Consider the following 24,046-nt stretch of genomic DNA (forward strand, 5'->3'; position numbering starts at 1 on the left):
TTACTTTCAATAAACTTTCTCCAATTATAAAGTCCTTTTCTCTGTCACCAAAGAAAATAGCCTAGAAAAGATGCATCTTTAGTAGTTTCTTTGTCAAAAGATGAAATGCTTTCCAAAGGCAGCTAGAAAAAGTACTATTCTTTTGATCACAAATATTTGCTATTTTCAGCAATTACTGGCTTGCTATATATAGCTTGGTAAAATCTTAACTCTGACTTCGGAAAAATGTTGCTCCGTTATTTCACTGAAATTTTAAAATGCTTCCTGATCCTTTTTCTGACCTCTTGATCTTTTTTTTTTTTTTTAAAAAAGGTAATACATACACATATCCTTCCAGAAATGTTGTATGTATCTTCAAGGATACATATGCATAAATCTTTTTCTTAAACAGCAATGCATTCTATACATTCTTTTTGCACTGTACTTTTTCATTCCTAGTTTTTTTAAAGGCAAATTTTCAAATGATATCTGTATAGGACAATGCTTATTTTAAATTAAATTAAAAGTTACCAAAATATAACACTTCACAAAATTTAAAACATAAAAACTGCCAACCTTTTCTGGTGTTAGCTTCATAAGTTCCATGTTTTCCATACTGTGTCGGCGTCCTAACTTGGGGCGTGCACCTTCATAAACAACAACAAAAATTAATTCAAATTAATCGGGAAGCTCTTAAGATTACAAATTCAGCATCACCACATTATTTCAGTTCTAAATACTGATACACAAGCCCACATGGAAGAAGGAAACGTGTAAAGCAGAAACAAACTGAATTCTTTCTGAATTCTTTTTCTTCTAATTTGGAGTTTTTAAGAATAATTTTCCATACCAGCTACATAAAAATAGAATGCTCACTCCCTCTAAAATGCTTTGATTTAAGGATATTACATTTTGGTTAGAAACTAGGATTGGTTACGAACATTATCCCATAATTTAGAAGGGCATTTTATCATTACTGGTTTTAAACTACACAGTCTCAGAAAAAAAAACTGTAGAGTGGTTTAAGTAACTAAAAACATAAGGAGTTCTGGAAAGAAGGCATCGCAGTAGGCAGGCAGCGCTCAGCTCTCTTACAAAAACAACGGAGAAAGGGCCTAGCTGTCCAAGGGACCTACTTTGGGGGTCAGCAGACCAGGACAGTGCTATGCAACTCCCAGAAGGGCAACAGACAAAGATGAAGAACCCAAAACAATAAACATGAGTTACTAAACCCCTGCAGGAAGGGTTCCCCATTCCACACCCTCAAGATATGAAGCCTGGATAAAACCCGACTCATGGGAGCCAACTGAGAGGGGAACGTATCTCTTCCTCCCTGTCAAATGACACAAGGAGAGAAGGAGGGTGAGTCGGAGAGCTTCTCTTCAGTAATTTAGCCAGCAGAGCCAACTCTGAATCTCAGCTCTGGCCAGACCAGAAACAGAGGAAAGTGGAGGTTGAAAGAAACACCTCCATTGGTAAGGTTTGCTGACAAGCACCATGTGCTGGCTGGCCAGGAAAATGCAAAGAGAAAAACTGCTTTTAGGTCTCTTTTGCGCATCCCTGGGAGAAATCTGCTCCCCATCAGTGGATTCCTGGTCTGATTTTGATAACTTAAGCTGAGCAATTATAAAGACTTAGTTGAGGGAAGAGAATGAGGCTCAGTAACTGATAGCGCATCCATCTCCCATAAAGGAGGTTCAGGGTTCAAACCCAGAGCCTCCTGACCCGTGTGGTGAGCTGGCCCACGTGCAGCACTGATGAGCACAAGGAGTGCCCTGCCACACAGGGGTGTCCCCTGCGTAGGGGAGCCCCACGCACAAGGAGTGCGCCCCACAAGGAGAGCCGCCCTGTGCAAAAAAAAGCACAGCCTCCCCAGGAATGATGCCACACACACGGAGAGCTGATGCAGCAAGATGATGCAAAAAGAGATACAGATTCCCGGTGTCACTGACAAGAATGAAAGTGGACACAGAAGAACATACAGTGGATGGACATAGACAGTAGACAATGGAGGGGAAGGAAGGGGAGAGAAATAAATCTTAAAAAAAAAAAAAGACTTAGTTGAACCAAAAATCAAAGAAAAGCTGCAGGGGGAAAACTATGCAAGAGAGAAATTGACCATCAAAGTACAATCAGAGTAAATTTGCCAATATATTCAGAAGCATAGACATCAGCAAAAAAGTTGCAAGCCATACTAGGAAACAGGAAGAGATGGCCCAGCCAAAGGAACAAACCAAATAGCCTGATGAGATACAGGATTTAAAACAACTAATCAATGATAACCACAGATACCTTTTTTTTTCCTCTCCTCTTTCCCCCCACCCGTGTCTATTTGCTGCGTTGTCTTCTTTATCCGCTTCTGTTGTTGTCAGCAGCATAGGAATCTGTGTTTCTTTTTGTTGCATCATCTTATTGTATCAGCTCTCCGTGCGGGCGATGCCATTCTTTAGGCAGGCTGCACTTTCTTTCGCGCTGGGCGGCTCTCCTTACGGGGCGCACTCCTTGTGCGTGGGGCTCCCCTACACGGTGGACACCCCTGTGTGGCACGGCATTCCTTGAGCCCAACAGCACCACGCATGGGCCAGCTCCATACGAGTCAAGGAGGCCCAGGGTTTGAACCGCAGACCTCCCACATGGTAGACAGACGCCCTAACCACTGGGCCAAGGCCGCTTCCCAGATATCTTCTTAATTAACTCAAAGGACTGAGAGAAAATATGACCAAAGAGATAAAAGGATATAACAAGACACTGGCTGAGCATAAAGAACAATTTAAAAGCCTGCAAAGAAAAGTAACAAAGCTTATGGGAATGAAAGACAAGATAGATAAGATAAAAAACACATAAGAGGCACTTAACAGCAGATTTGAATTGCTCAAAGACAGAATTACTGATTTTCAGGGGAACAACTGAACTGGAAAAGACAGAACAAAAAGAATGGAAAAAATGGAACAGGGTCTCAGAATTGAATGACAATGTGAAATGCACAAACGTGTTATCAGTGTCTCAGAGAGAGAACAGAAAGGGGCAGAAAGACTATCTGATGAAATAATGATGGAAAACTTCCCAACTCTTATAAAAGACATAAATATCAATATCTAAGGAAAGGAACCCCAAACAGAATAAATCTGAAAAGACCTACATTAAGACATCTACTATTCAAATGACAAATATCAGAGATAGAGGATTATGAAAGCAGCAAGAAAAAAGCAAAGCATCACATACAAGGGAACCTCAGTAAGATAAAGGTTTAATATTCATGATATATAAAGAGATACTACAATTCAACAACAAAAAAAAGACAAGCAACTCAATTTAAAAATGGGCAAAAGACTTGAATAGACATTTGTCCAAAGAAAAAATACAAATCTGTAGATAAAGCATGTCTCATTTCTTATTTCTCATCAGGAATGTTTTGGCTGTTCTCAGATCTGTTTTTTTTCATATACATGTATGAATTACTCCATCAATTTCCACATAAGAACTATTGTGATCCGCTAGGGTGTACAATGAATGTATTTCAATTTGGGGAAAAATGGCATTTTTACCATACTTAGTGTTCCAACCTGAGCATGGTTTATCATCCATCAGTTACTGAGAGATGTGTTCAAATCTCCCATTGTGATTATGGATTTTCCCATTTCTCCTTTTAGTTTGGTCAAGTTTGCCTATGTAGGCTGATTCTTTGTTATTAGGCTTACTGGACACATAAAAATTTAAGCTTTTATCTTTCTAGTGAATTGTACTGTTAGCCATTGTGAAGTGACCTTCATCTCTACTACGATTTTTTGCCTTAAAGTACATTTTATCTGACATTAATACAGCTATAGCAACTTTGGTGTGGTTTTCCTTTTATTTTCAGGCTTCCTATACCCTTATATTTTAGATATTTCTTTTGTAATAGTATGTAGTTGGATTTTATTCTTTTTCCAATCTGATTTGATTAGAACATGTACATATAATCTAATTACTGATATTATTTGGATTTTTCTCCTTTAATCTGTTTACTGGTGAATTACATTAATTGCTTTTCAAACTTGAATTCACTTGAATTCCCCTCCCTCTCTCCCTTCCTTTCTTTTTTAATACATTATTGAATTTGGTTTGGTAATATTTTGTTTAGGATTTTTGCATCTGTGTTCACAAGTAAGACTGGCCTGTAATAATAACTTTTCTTGAGTTGTCCTTGTCTGTTGTGGGTATCAAGCTTAAACTGTTCTCTGAAAGACTGTTAAATTTACTCCTTTTCTCAGTAATCTATAAAATTGTGTGTTGGAACAAATTTTCTTTTTTTTTTTAAAGATTTCTTTTTATTTATTTAATTCCCCTCCCCTCCCCCGCTTGTCTGTTTTCTGTGTCTTTTTGCTGCGTCTTGTTTCTTTGTCCGCTTCTGTTGTCGTCAGTGGCACGGGAAGTGTGGGCGGCGCCATTCCTGGGCAGGCTGCTCCCTCCTTCGCGCTGGGCGGCTTTCCTTATGGGTGCACTCCTTGCGCGTGGGGCTCCCCTACGCGGGGGACACCCCTGTGTAGCACGGCACTCCTTGCGCGCATCAGCGCTGCACATGGACCAGCTCCACACGGGTCAAGGAGGCCCGGGGCTTGAACCGCGGACCTCCCATGTGGTAGACGGACGCCCTAACCACTGGGCCAAAGTCCGTTTCCCCAAATTTTCTTGAAGTTTGGTAGATCTCACATAAAACCATTTAGGCCAGATATTTTCTTAGTCTAAAGATTTTAAATTGTTGATTCAATTTCTTTATGGTTTTAGGGATTAGGGATATCATTTAGATTTCATTATACCATTAGGTTTTGCTTTATTTTTTTTTTCTTGATTCAGTTTTGGTAAATTGCTTTTCTGGAACTTGTCCATTTCTCCTGGGTTTTTAAATGTATTATCATGATATTCAGAATAATCTCAAGGATCTTTTTAAATCTCTACTGTATTTTTAGAAGATCCCCCCCCCTTTTTTTTTTCTTGAACAATCTTGCTGGAAATTTAAGTGTTGTTTTTTTTTTCCCCCAGGAGATGCTGGGATTGAACCCAGGACCTTGTACATCAGTTGCTCAACCACTGAGCTACACTGGACCTGCTAGTTGTCTTTTTAAATAATTAAATTTTGGCTTTTTAAAATCCTCTCTATTGAATCTGTTTTAATTTCATTCAATTCTGCTCTTTATTACTTTTCCTTTTTTAATTTTATAATTGTTTTATCTCTATTATTTTTTTCACTTTCTTTGAGTTCACTTTTTTTTCTTAAGCTAGAAATTAAGCTCACTTTTCAGACTTTCTCTTCTTTTTTATATTTATACTGCAATATAAATTTTGGTCTAAGTATCAATTTAAGTTGCATTCCACAAGTTTTGATATATATTATTTCATTATTCTTCAGTCAATCCTAAATTATTATTTTTTAAAGATTTTTATTTATTTCTCTCCCCCCCCCCAATTGTCTGCTCTGTGTCCATTCGCTGTGTTCTTCTGTGTCTACTAGTATTCTTATCAGCAGCACCAGGAATCTGTGTCTCTTTCTGTTGTGTCATCTTGCTGCATCAAATCTGTGTGTGTGCAGCGCCATTCCTGGGCAGGCTGCACTTTCTTTCGCGCTCGGTGGCTCTCCTTACGGGGCACACTCCTTGCACGTGGGGCTCCCCTACACGGGGAACACCCCTGCGTAGCATAGCACGGCCCATGGGCCAGCTCCCCACACGGATCAGGAGGCCCTGGGTTTGAACCTTGGACCTCCCATGTGGTAGGCGGATGCCCTATCTGTTGGGCCAAATCCACTTCCCAGGGCTATTATTCTATATTCCCTTTAACTCAGGGGTTTTCACACTTTTTAATTGTGACCTACATTAAAAAGCATATTTTGGTTTGCAACCCTGAACACACAAAACACAAATGTGTAACAAAAGCGTCACAAAACAATACTTCTTATCAAGTATCGTTGATACTGTATGAGATTGTTATATATTTAGATATATATACATATGTGTTTAGATATATATACATATGTGTGTGTATATTTAAAAGCAGTTGCAATGCACAAAATGAATTTACAACTCATTAATACACAAATGCACAGGTTGAAAAATACTACATTCAGGGACTGGATGTAACTCAAGTGGCTGAGCACCTGCTTCCCACATCTAAGGACCTGGGTTTTATTTCCAATACCTCCTAAAAAACAAAAACAAACAACAAACAAACAAAAAGGCAACAAAAAGAGAAATACTACATTAGACAAAACCCATTGGTCAAATCTCTACATTATTTGATCTCTGACTCTTGGTTTTTATCAATAATAAGAGATATGTTCAAATCATGTTACAATATAGGTAATCAGATAAGATATAAACTATAGGGTCAGCCTGACTAGGTTTAACTCCCATCTCGACTATTTACTATATATAGGTAATTCTGGGCAATTTCCTTAACCTCTCTGTGCCTCCACTTCCCTATCTGTCCATTGAGGATAAAAGAAGCCTACCTCACAGAGTTGTTAGGATTAAATGAGTTAAAACATGTAAAGTACTTAAACCAATACCTAGCACACACAGTAAGCACTCAATAAATGTTAGCTTTTTTTTTTCTTTCAAATTTGCCTGATCTTTGTGTTATTCTTGTTTCCAATTCCCTCTGCTATTTCTGTAACAATTACAGTAATTTTATATTTATATCTGATCATTCTAATATCTGAGGTTCCCAGTGGTCTGTTCGTTTTTCTTCTTTCCTTATTCACGTTGTCTTGTTTCTTTACACATCTGGTAAATTTTTTTGTTGTGAGCCCTATGGTCCTGGTTCAAGAATGCTCTCCTTCAGAAAATAATTGACCTTACTTCTGCTAAGTCTCTTGGACTAGTAACTCAAAATCACTTTATTGGATTGAGGTTTCTTACACTGTGCAGGGAGTATGAATCAAAATGAAAACTAGTATGATATGCAAGCTATGAATTCAGATTCTTAGGGAAATCTTTTTCTCTACCCTGATCAACACCAGAAACAGACATATTTCCTTACAGCTTCTTTAGCCAGCAGACTTTTCCTGGCACTGGGGATACCACACTGGACAAAAGAGACACATACACACACAAAACCCAAACAACCCAAAACAAACAAAACCACCCCACTTCCTCATGAAGCCAGACTGAACAAGGCCAGTGAAGAGGAATGGTAGGAGATGAGCTTAGAGAGGTAGGCTGGGTCCAAATTACACAGGGCCTTTTTTTTAAGATTTATTTTGCATTTATTCCCCCCCCCCCCACCCACCTCATTGTTTGCGCTTGCTCTGTCTGTTCACTGTGTGCTAGTCTTCTTTTTGGAGGCATCAGAAGTGAACCCAGGACTTCCCATGTAGGAGGAAGGCACTAATCACTTGAGCCACCTCTGTTCCCTTTGCTGAGTCTGTCATTGTGTTTTCCTCCTTGTGTCTCTTTACTGCATCATCTAGTGGCATCAGCTCACTGTGCCAACCCCATCATGTCAACTCGCTGTCTTGCTTGTCTTCTTTAGGAGGCACTGTGAACCAAACCGGGGACCTCCCAAGTGGTAAGTGGGTGCTCAATTGCTTGACCACATCCACTTCCTTACATAGGGCCTTTTAAGCATGGTGAGGATTGAGAAGTCAGTTTCTTGTATGCTGGGAAGTCGATGGAGGGTTTTGAAGAGAAGAAGGACATGCTTTACAGCTTAAAGGCGCACTCTGGCTGTTGTGTGGAAGTCAGTGAGAGGGATCAGGAATGGGAGCAAGGGCAACAGCTGGCAAGCGAGCACTCTACTGCGAAATGCTGGCAGCTTATACTAAGGTTGTTCACATGTAGATTATTTTCTGAAGATATATATTTTGGTATATATTTTGAAGATAAGGTTTCTGATAGGCCAGATAGATAAGTGAGAAGAAGAACGGGAACAAGGATGAACCCTGGGTGTTTGGCCTAAACACTTAGGTGAAGGGTGTACTATTTTCTGAGATAAGGCAGATTTGGAAGAGGAACTTTTTTGGGAAAAACCATCAAAGAGTTCCAATTTGGACATAAGTTTTAGATGCCAATTAGACATTCAAATGGAAATGGGCAGTTAAATGTATTGAGTTTGGAGCTCAAGAGAGAAATCATGGCTAGAAATAAGAATCTGAAAACCAATTTCTAAAGAAAGTTTACTGGACTTTCTGATTAAAAAGAAGAGAAAATAATCCTAAGAGATTTCACCTTAGAAAAAGAAAAGGGGGAAAAAGAGCTAAACAAAAATCACTTTATTTCAAGTGGTTTTTCAGGTGGTTTCTAAAACCACTTGAAATAAAAACGTTGACCAAAATAAGCTGATGCTTTAACTTGGGTCATCTTCACTTTTATAAATCTCTTTATGAGTCTAGAAAAACAGAATTTAAATGCATTTTTTATAAAAGAAAATAATTATACCTTCACCATTCCTAAGTTCATAATAAAAGCTATACTATAAAATAGTATAGTCTATATAAATTAACAGGACTGTATAAAATAAAAAAGGTATAAAAAGTTGAACTTCCTGTTACACATTCTCTCTGAATATGGTAAGCATGTGTGATCATTTAAATTCAAATCTTAAGGATAAAGAAATTGGGTTTTAGAAAACCTATTACTTACCATGCAAACTGTTATCAACTTCACTATTCTCAGACATTATGGAATGATTTGTGCTGTAGCTCAGACCAAGAACCATCTGAAGATCTGAGAGATTCAGTCGTGCTGTTAGTTCACCACTTCTATCCCCAACCTACAACCACAAGTGTTTGTATTTTATAGTAGTATTTAAAACACAAAGAATTGTGATTATTTGAAAATACTGTGAGCCTAAGATTGGAATAAACTATAGAGAAATGAAAATATTTATTTTAGAGTTATAGAACTATAAATACAATGGATTTTCTCATTAACAGTTGGTTTTTTTTAAGAATATAGAAAGCAAAGGGAAGTTTCTAAAATATGGCATAGCAGTTAACTACATTCTATCAATTCTTTAGCTCTCTAAATATAGGATTAAACAATAACCTAGGTTATCACATTACACATTAACTTAGGATCACATGAATGAAATTTCCTTAGAATATTTTATTTCTATACCATAATAATAATAATAATAATAATGATGATGATGATGATGATGAATAAGTACCACACATTATGCTAGGTACTTTGATTTACATTATCCCTAAATCCTTGTAACAATTTGCAAGGTAGGTATTGTTCCCATTTTAGAGATGAGAAAAATGAGGCTCAGGTAGCCAGCATGTGGCATAAACATAACAAGAACAAGTCCTTGGTTCTAGAAACTGTATTTCCCCTTCTTATCCATGCACTTCCCCATGTAAGGGACGGAGGTCAGGAAGGGGCTTATTTTAGTAATGTCCACCCATTACCCCATGCCCAAACTTACTTTCCTTTGTTCCTATATCAAAGCCAATGCAAACATTTCCCTGATCTATATCTCAGATGCTTTGTACAGTTCTTATGCCAAGAGAATAATATATAATCAAATTATTCAGCCATATAGGAGCAATCAGCAGAAATAAAAGGGTGTTCCCACCACTGCTTTGTAAGTGATAAAAGCACAGATAGCAATTTCTTAGTTTCATACCTCTCTTGAAATTTCCAAGTGCTTTTCAGCAAAATGCATTGCTTGATCATGATTTCCTAGTGCTGTGTATGCATTTCCTAAGCTCCAACATGCTCTTCCTTCACCAATTCTACAACATAATTTAAAACTAACATGCAGTTACCTGAAAAGAGGTCTATGTGCAGGATAAAAGCTACCTTGCAAATAATTAAAGATTTAAATAAACAACGCTTTGGATTTAATCTTTCATAGAAAGACTATCCTATCTTGATGCATATTAAAATAGCCAGATAATACTAAACTCAGAGTCAAGTATTAAAACATTGAAAACATTCTTTCAAAAACAAAATGCATGATAAAATTATAAAATCTCAAGAACAGGTTTTCTTAGACCAACTACCCCATTTTCTTTCTATGACAACCCTACCAAGTAATCATTCAGTCTAAGTCTGAATACCACCAGGGAGAAAGTTAAGTGAATGATGTTATGAGGCAGCATACTTCAATTCTTAACAAAAATTCTTGTAAATTCATTTAAAGAACTCTTTCTTGCACTAAGATAAAAATCTGTCTCCCTAAAGCAAACATCATAGACTAAAGGCCTGCCCAGATGTGCTGTTATTTCATACAGTTCAGAAAACAACTAAATTACCACCAACATTTAAATTTGTAAGATTTCAAATAATATAAGTCAGGATTTCCAGCTTCTCTTGAAAAAAAAAAGGGATGATTTGGTCATAATGGGCTCTCATTCCTGCCCAGCAACCATTAGCATGGTCTGAGTAGCAGGTGTCCCCTTACACTGGGCATTATCTCTAAGTTCACCACAATTCCCACTCAGATCTAGTCAGAAGGACCCTTGGACACAGCTGAGTTTGTGACTTATTCAATGATCCTGGTTCAATGACATTCAGAACCAGTGTAGTACTCTATCACATACTAGCCCATTAAAAGATAATATACAAAGGATATTATTGAACAGAGGAAATTCCTTAAAATGTGATCAAAAATAAAACAAAGGAAACAAAAAGAAAAGAAACTTTAATTAAAAAGAAACAAAGGAAAAAATCTAGGGACTAATAACGTATCTATATTTTGCTAAAACTATACTGAAAAGGTTTATAATTTACCGATCATTTAGCTCTTGAGCAATTGCTAGGTGCTTCAGATGATAATCAATGGCCTTTTCATAGTCCTGAAGTAATGTACATGTGTTTCCAAGACTGTAACAAGACTGTGCTTCTACAGCTCTGTCTTTAAGCTGTCGAGCCAAAAGCAGTGTCTTCCTGAGGGAAGAAATTAATTCATACATAACTTTCACTTTTATTTTTGATGATAATAATCATAAAAACTCACTTTCCCTTTCTGCTTTCTGCTACTTTTAAAGTAAATGTGTCTTAGAGCCTAATATACTGTACCTTATTACTTTTAGACAAAACAAAAAGACATATTTGAAACACAAAAAGCAAATTCAGACTTTTAGAATAAATATGAGGCTTAATAATTCACAGGATAAAAGGAGATTAAGTGTCTTTAAAGATTAAAATGGTATTTTTAACATTTAAAAAAAGGTGCCCCAATTGTATTAGTGATCACTTAAAGAAACTTTTGTCCATATAACCTCTTTTCAATCATACTGTTTTTGTTACATTTTGCCAACATTTAAAATACTTAGTTCAAATTTTTATATGTCACCATTCATGAACAAACTGAACAATTTTAAACATTAACCAAATTCTACCTTACACATGTGGCACTATCAATGAGAAGCTGTTGCAGCAGTAATAAAGAACTAGATTGTCAAGGGTTAAAATCCCAACTTTGCCAGTTACTATCTACGTGTTCTGGGGCAAGTCTCTCAACCTCTCTGTGTATCAGTTTCCTTGTCTGTAAAACAGGGAAAATACCTCACAAGGTTTTTGTGAGGTAATTAAATGAATTAGTATATATAAAGTGCTTAAAATAGCGTATTGCTCAGAGCAGATGCTATTAAAAGTTCAATATTGCCGTAGTTGTTATCAGTACTTAAATCTGCAGGTACTTTGGAGTCACTATATTTATGACTCTTTCCCATTATTTCTGCCATACAGTATAAATATTTCATATAATTTATACCAGTATGATAACGTGGCAGATTGTTTTTTTTTAAGCAAATGAACCTGAAATGCATATTTAACGATAATACCTTCAAAGCAGTCCACCTTGGGAGGCTGTATACTTATTCTAATGGTGCTTGTCCTTCCAAACATTTTTGGAAGGTTTTTAGAATTGCCTTCAGTTCCTATGGCATGATCCTTTTCTGGCATGCCATTATTCTTTGAGAGTATAGTAAATTTGTAAATGGTCAGAAATCTTTTTGGAACCAAATTCAATGACTAAAGTAGGTTTCTTAAACTACTATTTTGTATCCTGAAGGAAATACTCTATAATATTAAGTGAATAGGCTTCTTGTACAGTACTGAAAAGAATTCCAGAGGAGAGTTCCAAAAGTATTTCTAACCAATATTTTTGGAATATATGTAAAACTCTTGAGTTCTAAGTCTGTTCATTAGAGGAGGAGGGTGGAAAGAGGAGAGAAAGGAAGGGGGAAAAGTAAGTTTCATGACTTTATACTCATGCTGCCTTAGTCAATAGCTACCATTCACTTTATAATAGAACTTTTCAGTATTTAATCCATTTAATAATTAAGACTTTTCTATGCCCTTTGACTTTGAAATATAAGAAACTCCTATATCCATATATACATAATATATACACACACACACACAAACTCCTTATATAGTGATGTATTTTTTTTTGATTTGGGAGAATATTTCATAGCTAACTAAACAACCAACAAATATTAACCATTAATTGATATTTAAAGCAGGGTGGGACGTCATTCTATTTTACAGAAGGACCTAAGCAATTTTACATTTTAAAAAATATGACAACTATCCAGGAACTCTCTCAAAGTGTACTCTTTAAGAATAAAATACAAATCAGTCACTGTGTCTTTGGTTTAGTTAAAGTGGCTTCTGTGTGAGATTTTTATGGGCCCGCTAACCCTACTAATTTGGGGAAACTCCAAACAATCTATAAAACACTGACAAGGCAACCTGAAATAGTCTAATCTTGGCTATCAAATCTGTTTCAATCCCACTGATAAACTAGAAAGACCCTGCTGCAGAAGAAGTTGGAATTGCCAATGCCTCAGGTAAGTGTGTGAGACCTCAGCTTATAGTAAGAGCCTAAGTTGGGCAGAAAGAGTGGGATGGTGGGGAAAATTTCAGTGATCACTGGTGTAGACAAGGGCATATTTTTTATTATCAGATTTTCTTTTGGCTTCTTTTCAAGCCATAACTGGGTGAAAAAAACATATATATACATACATACACATCACATATGCTGAACGGGTTTAAAAGACTTTAACCTACTACATGCATCTCAGCTACAATAATATAGATTGAGCACTGTGTGCCAAGTACAGTGCTAAGTGAATGCTTAATATATACTTTCATTTAATCCTCATAAGAGTCCCCAAAGCAACATATTAATATCTTACATTACAGATGAGGAAGCTGCAGCTTAAACGTCCAAAGTTCTGCTGTTGGTATGCAGCAAAACCAAGTTTTAAACCCAGAGCCTATGATGTAATAGGATTGCATAACTAGGCAATTTACATATATCTACCAAAATATTAGACTAACTTGTAGTAATCAGAGGCAGTTTCAAATTCACCAAGAAATATATATGCATTTCCAAGGTTGCTATATGCTCTTCTTTCAGCCGCTTTATCTCCAAATTCTTTTGCAATAAGGAGACGCTGAAACAGAAAATTCTAATTAGATACAGCTATAACAGAAACAAACTGAAGAATAATCTAATCACTGTTCAAAACTTTATTGGAGAAAATGACCTAGCGCCCAGGTTTTCATTATACCTGTTCATGAGCTATTACTGCATCCCTGAAGTTGCCAAGGAGGTAATGTGTATTTCCAAGATTTCCAAAGGCACGTCCTTGAGCTGCTCGGTCACCCAAAGCAGTGACTAATGATAGATTTTCCCTAAGGGACAACAAAAAGGTGTGAAAAAATAAGTGTGGAAAAAATGATCTGATTTACAAACCTATTAACAATTTTTTCATCAGAAAAAAATTAAAATATGCTTACAGCCATAACGTACCACATTTTAAAGATGCACATACAACAAAGAGTGATTATAGGAAATAGCTAAGAAGACTTTATTGAACCATTTAGGTAGGTTTTTGCCCAGATTCAAGGACAGATTTAATCTTGGAACCCCCATAACTAAGAAACTCTATGAAATTCTACTGGTAAGAGACTATATGAGTTCCAAATAACTTAGATTAATAACCATTGATAATTCTTATTTTAGCCACTAAGTGGCACTGGTCTGCAGTTTAAATGAAAGCTTTCATAGAGAGGCGATTTTTTCTAAAACAACACTAACATTTTAGCAACTGATTTGACAGTTTGTTTTTATTTGCTAGCCCATAATTTAAAAACCTTTGCACAACTTAAAAAGTTATTCCTGGATAAAGACAGTATAGCAGAGCCACAGCTAAGGTGGGCGTGCATAACTGCATCAGTGCTACTCACTCATAATAATCCACAGCTGCCTGCAGAGCACTTCTCACTTCTTCTGGAAATTCTCCTGCATCTGGAGGACCTGGGCAGCCAAGACTTTTCCCTTTGGCATGATATACATTTCCAAGATTGTAAAGTGCTCTTGCTTCTCCCACCTAAATGTGGACATCCACAGAGTTTACATTTTGGAATCAGAAATCAGTTATTTGAATGTTTATCATATATATTTGTAATATCCTTGATATAATGGTCAAGAGAAAGAAATTTTCACACTATACAAAACCAAATGATAACTTTTTTTTTAGAGTATACCTTTTTTAACAAATCAATTATATTGATACATATTAATAAAGCATACAATTCATCCAAAGTGTACAATCAATGGTAATTTGTATAATCACTTCAATCCAAATGACCACTTATGACAGAAGGACTTCTATTTCCTTTTTTTTCTTTATATAAAAATTTTTATGTTTTCTTCTTTCTACAAATATTTTCTTTTTTGGCATTAACTTTCAAATAATCTATAAAATAATTAAATATTATTAAAACACCAAGCAAGTTCAATGAAAACATTTGGCCTACCCTCTAATATTTCCTTGTTACCTTGTCATTAAGCTCTCTGGAAATATCTAGGTGTCGTTGACAACAAACTATAGCTTCCTCAAAATTCCCAAGAACTTTTAAAGTGTTTCCCAGGTTACCACTAGCTTTGGCTTCCCCCAGTTGGTCTCCAATTGTCCTAGGGGAAAAAAGAAAAAAAGCAGATGGTAGTAAAATATAATGCAGATAAAGTCAGTTTCCTAGAGGATAACTGACACGTTTTAGGCAAGAAAAACCCATTAAATTTGAAGCCTACATTAAATAAAAATTTAAACTGACATTTTTGTATCTAAACTTAATTTTCACTTATTTAATTACACTCTAGGGTCATTTCATTACTGTTCATTCATTTAATTAAACTCTGTGTTCAGCCTAATGATGAGTTTTTAAAAAATGATACTACTGAGCTAGAACTCATTAAATGTATTAAGTTGATTTTAAAAGGTAATTAAGTTGGGGAGGAAGAGTATTAAATTACCTTGCAAGAGTTAAATCATGATGATGGTATTCTAATGCTTTTGCATAATCATGCAAGTAGAAGTAAGCATTGCCCAGCTGGCTGTAAATAGCACTAAGTGTTTTTAGGTCTTCAGTTCCAACTTGAACTGCAGCTTCAAAGAATGACACACCAGCGCGGCAATCTCCTGATTTACACAGGCGTTCCCCTTCCAAGGCCAGTTCTAGGCAAGAAGCTTCCATTCTACAAAATATATAGGACGGACATTTACAACATAATATTATAATTGCATCCCAGTTTTTTAACTTCCAGGAATTTAAACGTGAAGTAATGTGGCCATCCTCGCTCATAACAGCTGCCTCTTGAATTGAAGTATATATATTCATTATTAAGAACAAAACAGCAAGCAATTATTTGTAACAAAAGCTAATTTGCCTATTCATATTTTGCTGGGCCTTAGAAGTCTGTTATACAGGATAGCTAAATATCTTGACATGGGGCTTATTTTAACAGGTCCACTCAGAGCAAACCACTTTTTCTGAGTTGTGGCAGACTCGAAAGTTTGGAGGAAAAAAAGGGTGTCTGGATGATGAGGTCCTGTGATTAATGCTCTCCTTTATCTGAATGATCTACTCAGCTGTCCATCAAGCCCTCCCACCATTCATCCATCCGTATGTCTCTCTCTCTCACACACACACACATTCCTTCCTTTTCTTTCCACTGTCTGACCACCTCTACCTTAGAAAAATAGAAGAGCATAATATCTTGATCTACAAGGCACACTTTTGTAAGAGAACTAAGTGTCAAGAAACTCTAACTTAGAAAGCAGTCATTTAAAGATTTTCAGAAATTCTAATTCTCAAAGTCTGTGCCTGAATTGTAAAAGCCAGAGTCACAGTGAAAATATCAGGGCAAAAAAAAAATAAACCTGATACTTGAAGTTCCAATACTAGGCATTAGTAGGGACCCATCACTGAAGATGCCATTCTGTTTCTTCTCAAACATCTTTTTGATTTCTGTCAAGTCTATGGAGTACCCAAATATTTGCTTAGTTTATCTAAATAATTTGGCAAACTGCCTTTAAATTGGCATATCTTTAGCTTGCTAATTAGATAATGTACCACCAGTAGTAACACATCACCCTTTGAAAAACTGATTTAGCTCATCAAGAATTTTAATTTTGGGAGAAGCACTAAATTACTCCTTACTAGAGTTAGCTCTGAGTGACTCTAACAGAGCAATGTGACTTAAACCTGGCCACACAATAGAAGAATTCATGTGGCATACTTTAAAAATTCCCAATGCTCAGTCCCTACTCTCAGGGGGGTGAGGTGAGGTCACTGGTAATTTTTTGAACCTGGGACCTCATACATACAAAGCAGGTACTCAACCACTGAGCTACACCCGTTCTCACTGGTAATTTTTAACGCAATTCTAATGTACAAGCTAAGACTGAGAATTACTGCTTTAACAGGAAATGTCAATTAAACCACCACTTGCTCTAAATTAATTCAAATATGATTACATCTTTATTAGAGAAATTGTAGGTTTAAAGAAAAATCATGCATAAAATACAGTTTCTATTATACTACTATATGATTAACACCTTACATTAGTGTGGTACATTTGTTACAATTCAGGAAAGAATATTTTTACAGTTGTACTATTAACTATAGTCCACCATTTACAACAGGGTCCATTGTTTGTACTTCACAGTCTTGTGGGTTTTTAAAAATTTTATTCTAACATATATACAACCTAAAATTTTCCCTTTTAACCACATTCAAATATATAATTCGTGTTGTTAATTATGTTCACAATGTAATGCTACCTGTATGTTTATTCTATCGTGTATCTAGTAGTAGGTTAACTAACATGTCTCGTCAGGTGCTGTCTTTCAGTCTAAAAATGCCATGATTTCTTAGAGCCATAAATTAAAATGGAATTGTAAAAGTGGAAAATAAATCTGAAGACACTAAAAGCTCTGGACTAAGTAATATTTAAAAAGCCAATTGCTAATTCAAAGGTTCAAAGCAGACTTCTGAGTTAGAAGAAGCAGATTTATGTAGTCATCTCTAATAGGCATTTTCCAAGTTTTGCATCCAGGCATCTTTGTTTTATAACTCAAGTGACTCTGTCACAATTAAACTACTAATTTCAGCTTCACCTTATGGGTCTATGTCAAATAATGCAAGTAAACCTATATTTAACATTTTGCTTCAAAGTGAGGCGAACCAGATAAATGAGGAAAGATCTAAAGTATGTGGAGAGATAAATCAGAACCTCAAATTACCATATTTATATTACTTTATATGTCATTTCACAATGTGTAAAGCCTCTGTCTTACACAAGTAAAAACTACTTTTAGAACTGTTATTTTTGAAAATGAGAGATATGAAAAAATTACAGTATCTCCAAGATGTTATCAGATTACTGACATACTCTGTGTGTGAACAGAAAATAAATAAGTTAAAATGGGAATTTATTAAAGGGTTATTTTGCTTAATGACATAATTGAATTAGTGAAAGCAATGAATTTCTGAGACATCTATGGAAAAAAGTTGGATGGCATATTTATATATAAAATACATGCTTTTCTATTAAATTTTTAAATCTAGGGATTATTCCAATTTTATAAAAACATTATACATGTAGCAATTTCACTGCTAGGAAATGATCCGTAGAATAAACTTATGCAAGTTCAAAAGATGGATGTAAAAGATGTTCACTGCAGCAAAAAATTTCAAACTTAAATGCCCATCAATAGAGTATCAGTTAAAAAAAATTACATGCCAGCATACAGTGAAATCCTAATGATGGCACATGACTTCCCTTAGGAGAGGAACAGAAATAACCACACATTGCAGGACCACCAGTTCAGGACAGTTGGGCTGCTGACCAGGAGGTCAGGGATAAGGCAGAGCAGGTCATTCATATATAAAACATTTAAAAACTGGAAGTTTTTAAGAGCAACTGCCTATATTCATATAACGTAGAAAAGCATCTTCAATTAAATATCTTCACTACAAATCTGTGACTTTATGGATTTAAATTTATACATTATACTGAAACCATCTAACCACATGATGGCACATCTAACAAAATTTAGATATAGGCCAAATTATGTCACAAATTATGTCACATCTTTAAAAAGGCATTTTCCGGGACATGGATGTGGTTCAACTGACAGAGCATCCACCTACTATATAGGAGGTCCAGGGTTCAATACCCAGGGCCTCTTGGCCCATGTGGTGAGCTGGCCCACACGCAGGGCTGCTGCGCGCAAGGAGTACGGTGCCATGCAGGGGCGCTCCCTGTGTAGGGGAGCCCCACGTGCAAGAAGTGTGCCCTGCAAGGAGAGCTGCCCCACGTAAAAAAGGCACAGACCACCCAGGAGTGGCACTGCACACATGGAGAGCTGATGCAGCAAGATGATGCAACAAAAAGAGACACAGATTCCCAGTGCTGCCTGACAAGAATGCAAGCGGACACAGAAGAACTCACAGCAAATGGACACAGAGCAGACAATGCGGAATAAACAAAATAAATTTAAAAAAAAAAAAGGCATTTTACATAAAGCTCATTAGAAATAGTGACAGCAAACTGGAACCCTGATGGCTACACAGCTGTCCTCCAAGTCAAAAAGCGAGATAGCACTCCATGAGAAACTACATTAGAAAAGTTATTTAAGAAACTAATGCCCCAAATAAAGTCCAGAACTCTCTGGTTTATGATTAATTTTGAGCTGTATTATGGCTCTGGTGTATTTTGTTAGAAAAGACATCAGTATTTGTGGTACTTTAATCAAACATAAGTAATAGGAAAACTGTTAGTAGCTAGTCAGGGCAGGTTAGTTTATAAATTTTTTAGAAGGTCATTAAATAGAAACAGAGAAAGTAATTTCAAATCCTCTCTGTCTCTGTTACAGAATAGAATTGCTTCATTTGTTTACCAGTTGGCTTGAAAACAAAGAACATACCCAGACTTAGAAGATAAACAGGGAATATATCTCCTTTAAAATACATCCCATACACACTATTTCTTTTATTCTTCCTAATGGCCTGCCTGTCTAGTTATATAATCAAGGAACGTGCTTTTCCAATAACACAGCACACTACTATCCTTTACTGAAATGTTTTCATTTTTGCTAATAATAGACTGAACATTTTCCTCATTTTCTGCACCAACTCATGCCACGTCAATTTATTTTTTCAACTTTTCTTCCACACTAGATTTTGAACTTTACTACTTTTTACCTTAATTTTGGTTTCTTGTGTTTATCAGTGACTGCAACAGAGGACTTCACTGTAGACCACTTGAAAAAAATTTAATAATATTTAATATTCCAAACCATATTCTCTCCTCAAACGGCTTACATATTATTTAGGAATAGATGAGCAGATTCAGGGCTGAAGGTTTGAAACAAGAGACTGCTCTCTATCTTCCACAGGTGTGGACTCTCTTGTTACAGACCCTTGCTCTGCCTTCTGTGTCCTACTTGGGCATAGACCTTTTTCATCACCAGTCCTAGACATGATAAACTATTTTTGTCCATCTAATTTATACATCCAGTTCTTCCAGTTTATTTTTTAAAAGAAAGAGTAGCACAAAATTATCTTGATTTAAAATCCGTATGGTAACTTAATTTTAAGTGATTTTAATATAGGTCAAATTTAATTCTCAAAACAATTCTCCAACGTAGTATTATTACAGAAGGGAAACTGGTGCTCAGATGGTTTAAGTGACCTACTTAAGGTCATACAATGGCAGAGCCAAGAAATAAAATCCTGTCTCTCTCTGTTTTCCAAATCCAAAGCTCTTTTTACCACTTCAATTACCTCAAACTATTCTTCAGGAAAGATTAATAATACCTATATCTATCTACCAAAGGAAAGACCTTGACACCAAACTTGCATTCCTTTACAGCTTATGTTCAACAGTCTAATTTTTACCATATGTAAAATATTGAAATGTTTACTGTTCATAATAAGTATGAACAAGCACATTTTCCAAAGAAATACAGAACTAGAGAAACTACTATAATGAATCCATCTTCCAACTTCAAAAATTATCAATATAAAACATATTATCAATGTTTCATCTCTAGTCTCCCTTCACTCCAACTCAAGATATTTTGAAGCATATTCCAGACAGCATGATTCCATTTGCAAATATTTCAGTGTATAGCTCTAAAAAGAATCTTTTTTTAAAAAAGTCACTATAGCATTATCATACCTAAAATATTAACAATTCCATAAAATCAATCATCTAATTTTTAAGGAGCTTTAGAAACTAACTCCATTTTACTATCAGTCTACATTTTTCTCTACCTTCCCGGATAGGAAAATTTATCTTATTATATTATCCCAGCTACTGTAAAATATTTTACAAAGATTCTAAAATTCCTCAGAAAGTTCCTTAGTATCCAAAGAAAATATTCCATTTCAAAATTACAAACTCACTGTGGCATAAAACTCCTCTAGGTACAAACAAGATCCTCCCCTATCAAAAGACCAGATTGTTAAAACATTATATGCTAAATATTTATCAGAGTAGAAGAGTAATTTATATTAGGCCTCCTAACACAAAGGATACAAACATTTATGCCAATTTATACAGCAATTCAGTCAATATACAGAATTCTGATTTAAGAATGCTGATGAAGTCAGGGATTTATCTGGCATATCCTTCAAAGATAACAATGGAATTTTTAGGTTTCCCTTGGTGAAGTCCTATAACAATGCCATGTTTGATCTGAGCTGTGTCATGGAAAAAGGAGAAATCTAAGACCCTCCTACAGGCAGAGGTACAATTCAGTCCTTCTTAAATGCTCTTACAGAATGAGGAAGCATACCATTCTTCAAAAAAAGATAAGTATCTCATTAAGTTCATTTGACGGTTATATATGAGTGCAATGTACAAAAGACATTCTATCAAATGTGGACTATGTGCCAGGCAGGCTAGGCATTACGGCTGCCCTAAGGGAGCCAACGGTCACAGAAGGAAAGGGAGGAAGAGACGGCTGTATAAACAGAGACTTTGAATTTTAATATGTCAGGTGCTAAGAAAGAGATATGTATAAGATACTATGTGAGCAGGGGTGGCAGGAGAGGGGTATAGAGTTTAGAAATGGTTTCCAGGAATTGATATTCTTTGAGCTGAATCTTTTTTTTTTTTTTTTAATTTTTTTATTTTTTATTGACTTTGTAATAATATTACATTAAAAATATATATGTGAGGTCCCATTCAACCCCACCCCCCCACCCCCCCTCTCCCCCCCCCCAACAACACTCGTTCCCATCATCATGACACATCCATTGGATTTGGTAAGTACATCTTTGGGCACCTCTGCACCTCATATACATTGGTTCACATCATGGCCCATACTCTCCTCTATTCCATCAAGTAGGCCCTGTGAGGATTTACAATGTCCGGTGATTACCTCTGAAGCACCATCCAGGGCAGCTCCATGTCCCGAAGACGCCTCCACCTCTCATCTCTTCCTGCCTTTCCCCATACCCTTTGTCCATTATGTCCACTTTTCCCAATCCAATGCCACCTCTTCTATGTGGACACTGGATTGGTTGTGTCCATTGCACCTTTATGTCAAGAGGAGGCTCAGATTCCACCTGGATGCTGGATGCAATCCTCCCATTTTCAGTTGTAATCACTCTAGGCTCCATGGTGTGGTGGTTGTCCTTCTTCACCTCCATCTTAGCTGAGTGTGGTAAGTCCAATAAATCAGATTGTAGGTGCTGGAGTCTGTTGAGGCTCAGGATCTGGCTATCACATTGTCAGTCCAGAGATTCAAATCCCCTAAATATATCTTAAACCCCAACATTAACTGCACCTCCAGCACATTATCATGAAAGTCTTATGAAGGGAGATCCCATCTGAGTCCAGATTCATCACACATAAACACCATTTCCAAAGAGGGGCCATCTGCCCTGGTAGTTAACCCCATCGGCCATGACCATAACTCCCATGGGTCTCTTTAGCCATGAACCAATATCTGGGGGTTGTATCTGCTTTATCTGTCTCTCTGACTCTGCTCAGTTGTGCATGAGGGCAAACCTTCTGCCAGCCTCCAGACTCTTTTTTAGAAACTCGTAGCCATATAAACTCATTTCTCCTTTCCATTTCCCCCTTACTTTAGGTCAAACAGCATTTTAAAGTCATGGTATTTTATGTAGACATGGATATTCTGCTGATCCGCATTGAACCTTCCGTATAAGGTCATTTTCCAGTTGCATCATCAGTTGGTAGTTGATAGTGGTCCCTCGTTGCCAGGGAGGCTCATCCCCGGGTGTCATGTCCCACGCTGGGGGGAAGGCATTGCATTTACATGCTGAGTTTGGCTTCGAGACTGGCCACATTTGAGTAACATGAAGGCTGACAGAAGGAAATTCCCAGGCACAAAGTTGCTCTAGGCCTTGTTCTTATTTTGGGTTTATCAGCTCACAAGCATAGTCATTAGTATCAGGGTGAGCTGAATCTTAAATATTGAAAATGAGCTAAACAAAGAATGTAGGAAGAGCACTCAAGGCGATGGGTGTAGCATGCGCAAAGGCACTGAGACATGAAACAACATGATGCGTGCAGGGAACCTGAGCTCAAAGTGCAATGTTAGGGCTGGCAGAAAGTGAGAATGAACAGATAGAGGCCAGATCATGGAAGATTTTATGTGCTATTTTAAGCTTGGCTCCGCCCTACAGGGGATTAGGAGCCACTGTGAGGCATTAAGTAGAAGTTACAGGGTTAGCTCTGTGTTTTAGGCAAATTAAAAAGGTGGATTTCAAAAGAATAACAATGGAGAATGGAGGTAGTAAAAAAGCGATAGCAGAGGTCTAGAGGGAAGGTGGTGGGAGTCTGAGCTACAATAGTGGAGGGAGCATTCACATGAGAAAATGGACCTGAGAAACTAGGAGGAAACACTGGCAGGACTTGGTGCTGAATACAGTGTGTACACAATAAATCCCAGGTGTCTGGAAATATGTTCAAAAGGGCTGTTAATTTATGAAATATGTTCTAAAGGGATGAAATGTTTAAATACATTTCATATACTAAAACCTCGCTTTAATTATGTTGATTGTCTTCTGTTCTCTTTTATTTGAAACTTTTAAGTTTGGAATAGAAATGCCATCACCTTACCAATGTAAACTTACTTGGCACCATGTCTTTTCATGAATATTTATTCCACGGGATGAAAAATCTCCTTACCATCTCCTAAACACGTGTTAAGACATGTAACCCCAACTCTAACCCCAACCCTAACCCTAAGACATGTAAGATACTTTAGAAGTTTTGAATTCTATTCATTGCTATGAAGTTTTAATATTTAACTTGTAATTAATGTTCTGATAAAGAAATCTATTAGTATCTCGTCACCTTACTAAATAATTGTGTCCCATTTCAATATTTATGTTTGTATTTATTTTGTGGTTTAGTTCACTGCCCATAACAAGTATTAAATGATAATGGAGATGCAGATATCCTTGCTTTATTGCTAATTTTTATTGGAAACATCACTATTTTTTTTCTCTCCCCTTCTCCACCTTATCCCCCCATTGTCTGCTCTCTTCCATTCACTGTGTGTTCTTCTGTGTCCACTCGTATTCTTGTCAGCGGCGCCGGGAATCTGTCTCTTTTTGTTGCATCATCTTGCTGTGTTGGCTCTACGTATGTGCGGCGCCACTCCTGGGCAGGCTGCACTTTCTTCACGCTGGGCGGCTCTCCTTACGGGGCACACTCCTTGCACATGGGGCTCCCCTACACGGGGGACATCCCTGCGTGGCACGGCACTCCTTGTGCGCATCAGCACTGTGCAAGGGCC

At 36.7% G+C, this 24,046-nt stretch overlaps 1 protein-coding gene across 4 annotated transcripts in view; it reads right to left on the reverse strand.

The window, feature by feature from the left end:
- GPSM2 (G protein signaling modulator 2) overlaps positions 1-24,046 on the reverse strand; it is a 54,541-nt gene that overhangs the window by 14,675 nt on the left and 15,820 nt on the right. For all 4 annotated transcript variants that reach the window (XM_004448980.4, XM_058303095.1, XM_004448981.5 and 1 more), the window contains 9 exons: positions 15,235-15,456; positions 14,760-14,895; positions 14,166-14,308; positions 13,487-13,610; positions 13,254-13,369; positions 10,695-10,850; positions 9,586-9,694; positions 8,595-8,724; positions 556-626 (listed from right to left, as the gene is read on the reverse strand). In XM_004448980.4, coding sequence (XP_004449037.2) covers positions 556-626; positions 8,595-8,724; positions 9,586-9,694; positions 10,695-10,850; positions 13,254-13,369; positions 13,487-13,610; positions 14,166-14,308; positions 14,760-14,895; positions 15,235-15,456 — 1,207 coding nt within the window. The remainder of the gene's footprint in view (positions 1-555; positions 627-8,594; positions 8,725-9,585; positions 9,695-10,694; positions 10,851-13,253; positions 13,370-13,486; positions 13,611-14,165; positions 14,309-14,759; positions 14,896-15,234; positions 15,457-24,046) is intronic.

The sequence above is a fragment of the Dasypus novemcinctus genome, chromosome 9 (genome assembly GCF_030445035.2).
Source record: "Dasypus novemcinctus isolate mDasNov1 chromosome 9, mDasNov1.1.hap2, whole genome shotgun sequence".
In the NCBI taxonomy this organism is placed as follows: domain Eukaryota; kingdom Metazoa; phylum Chordata; class Mammalia; order Cingulata; family Dasypodidae; genus Dasypus; species Dasypus novemcinctus.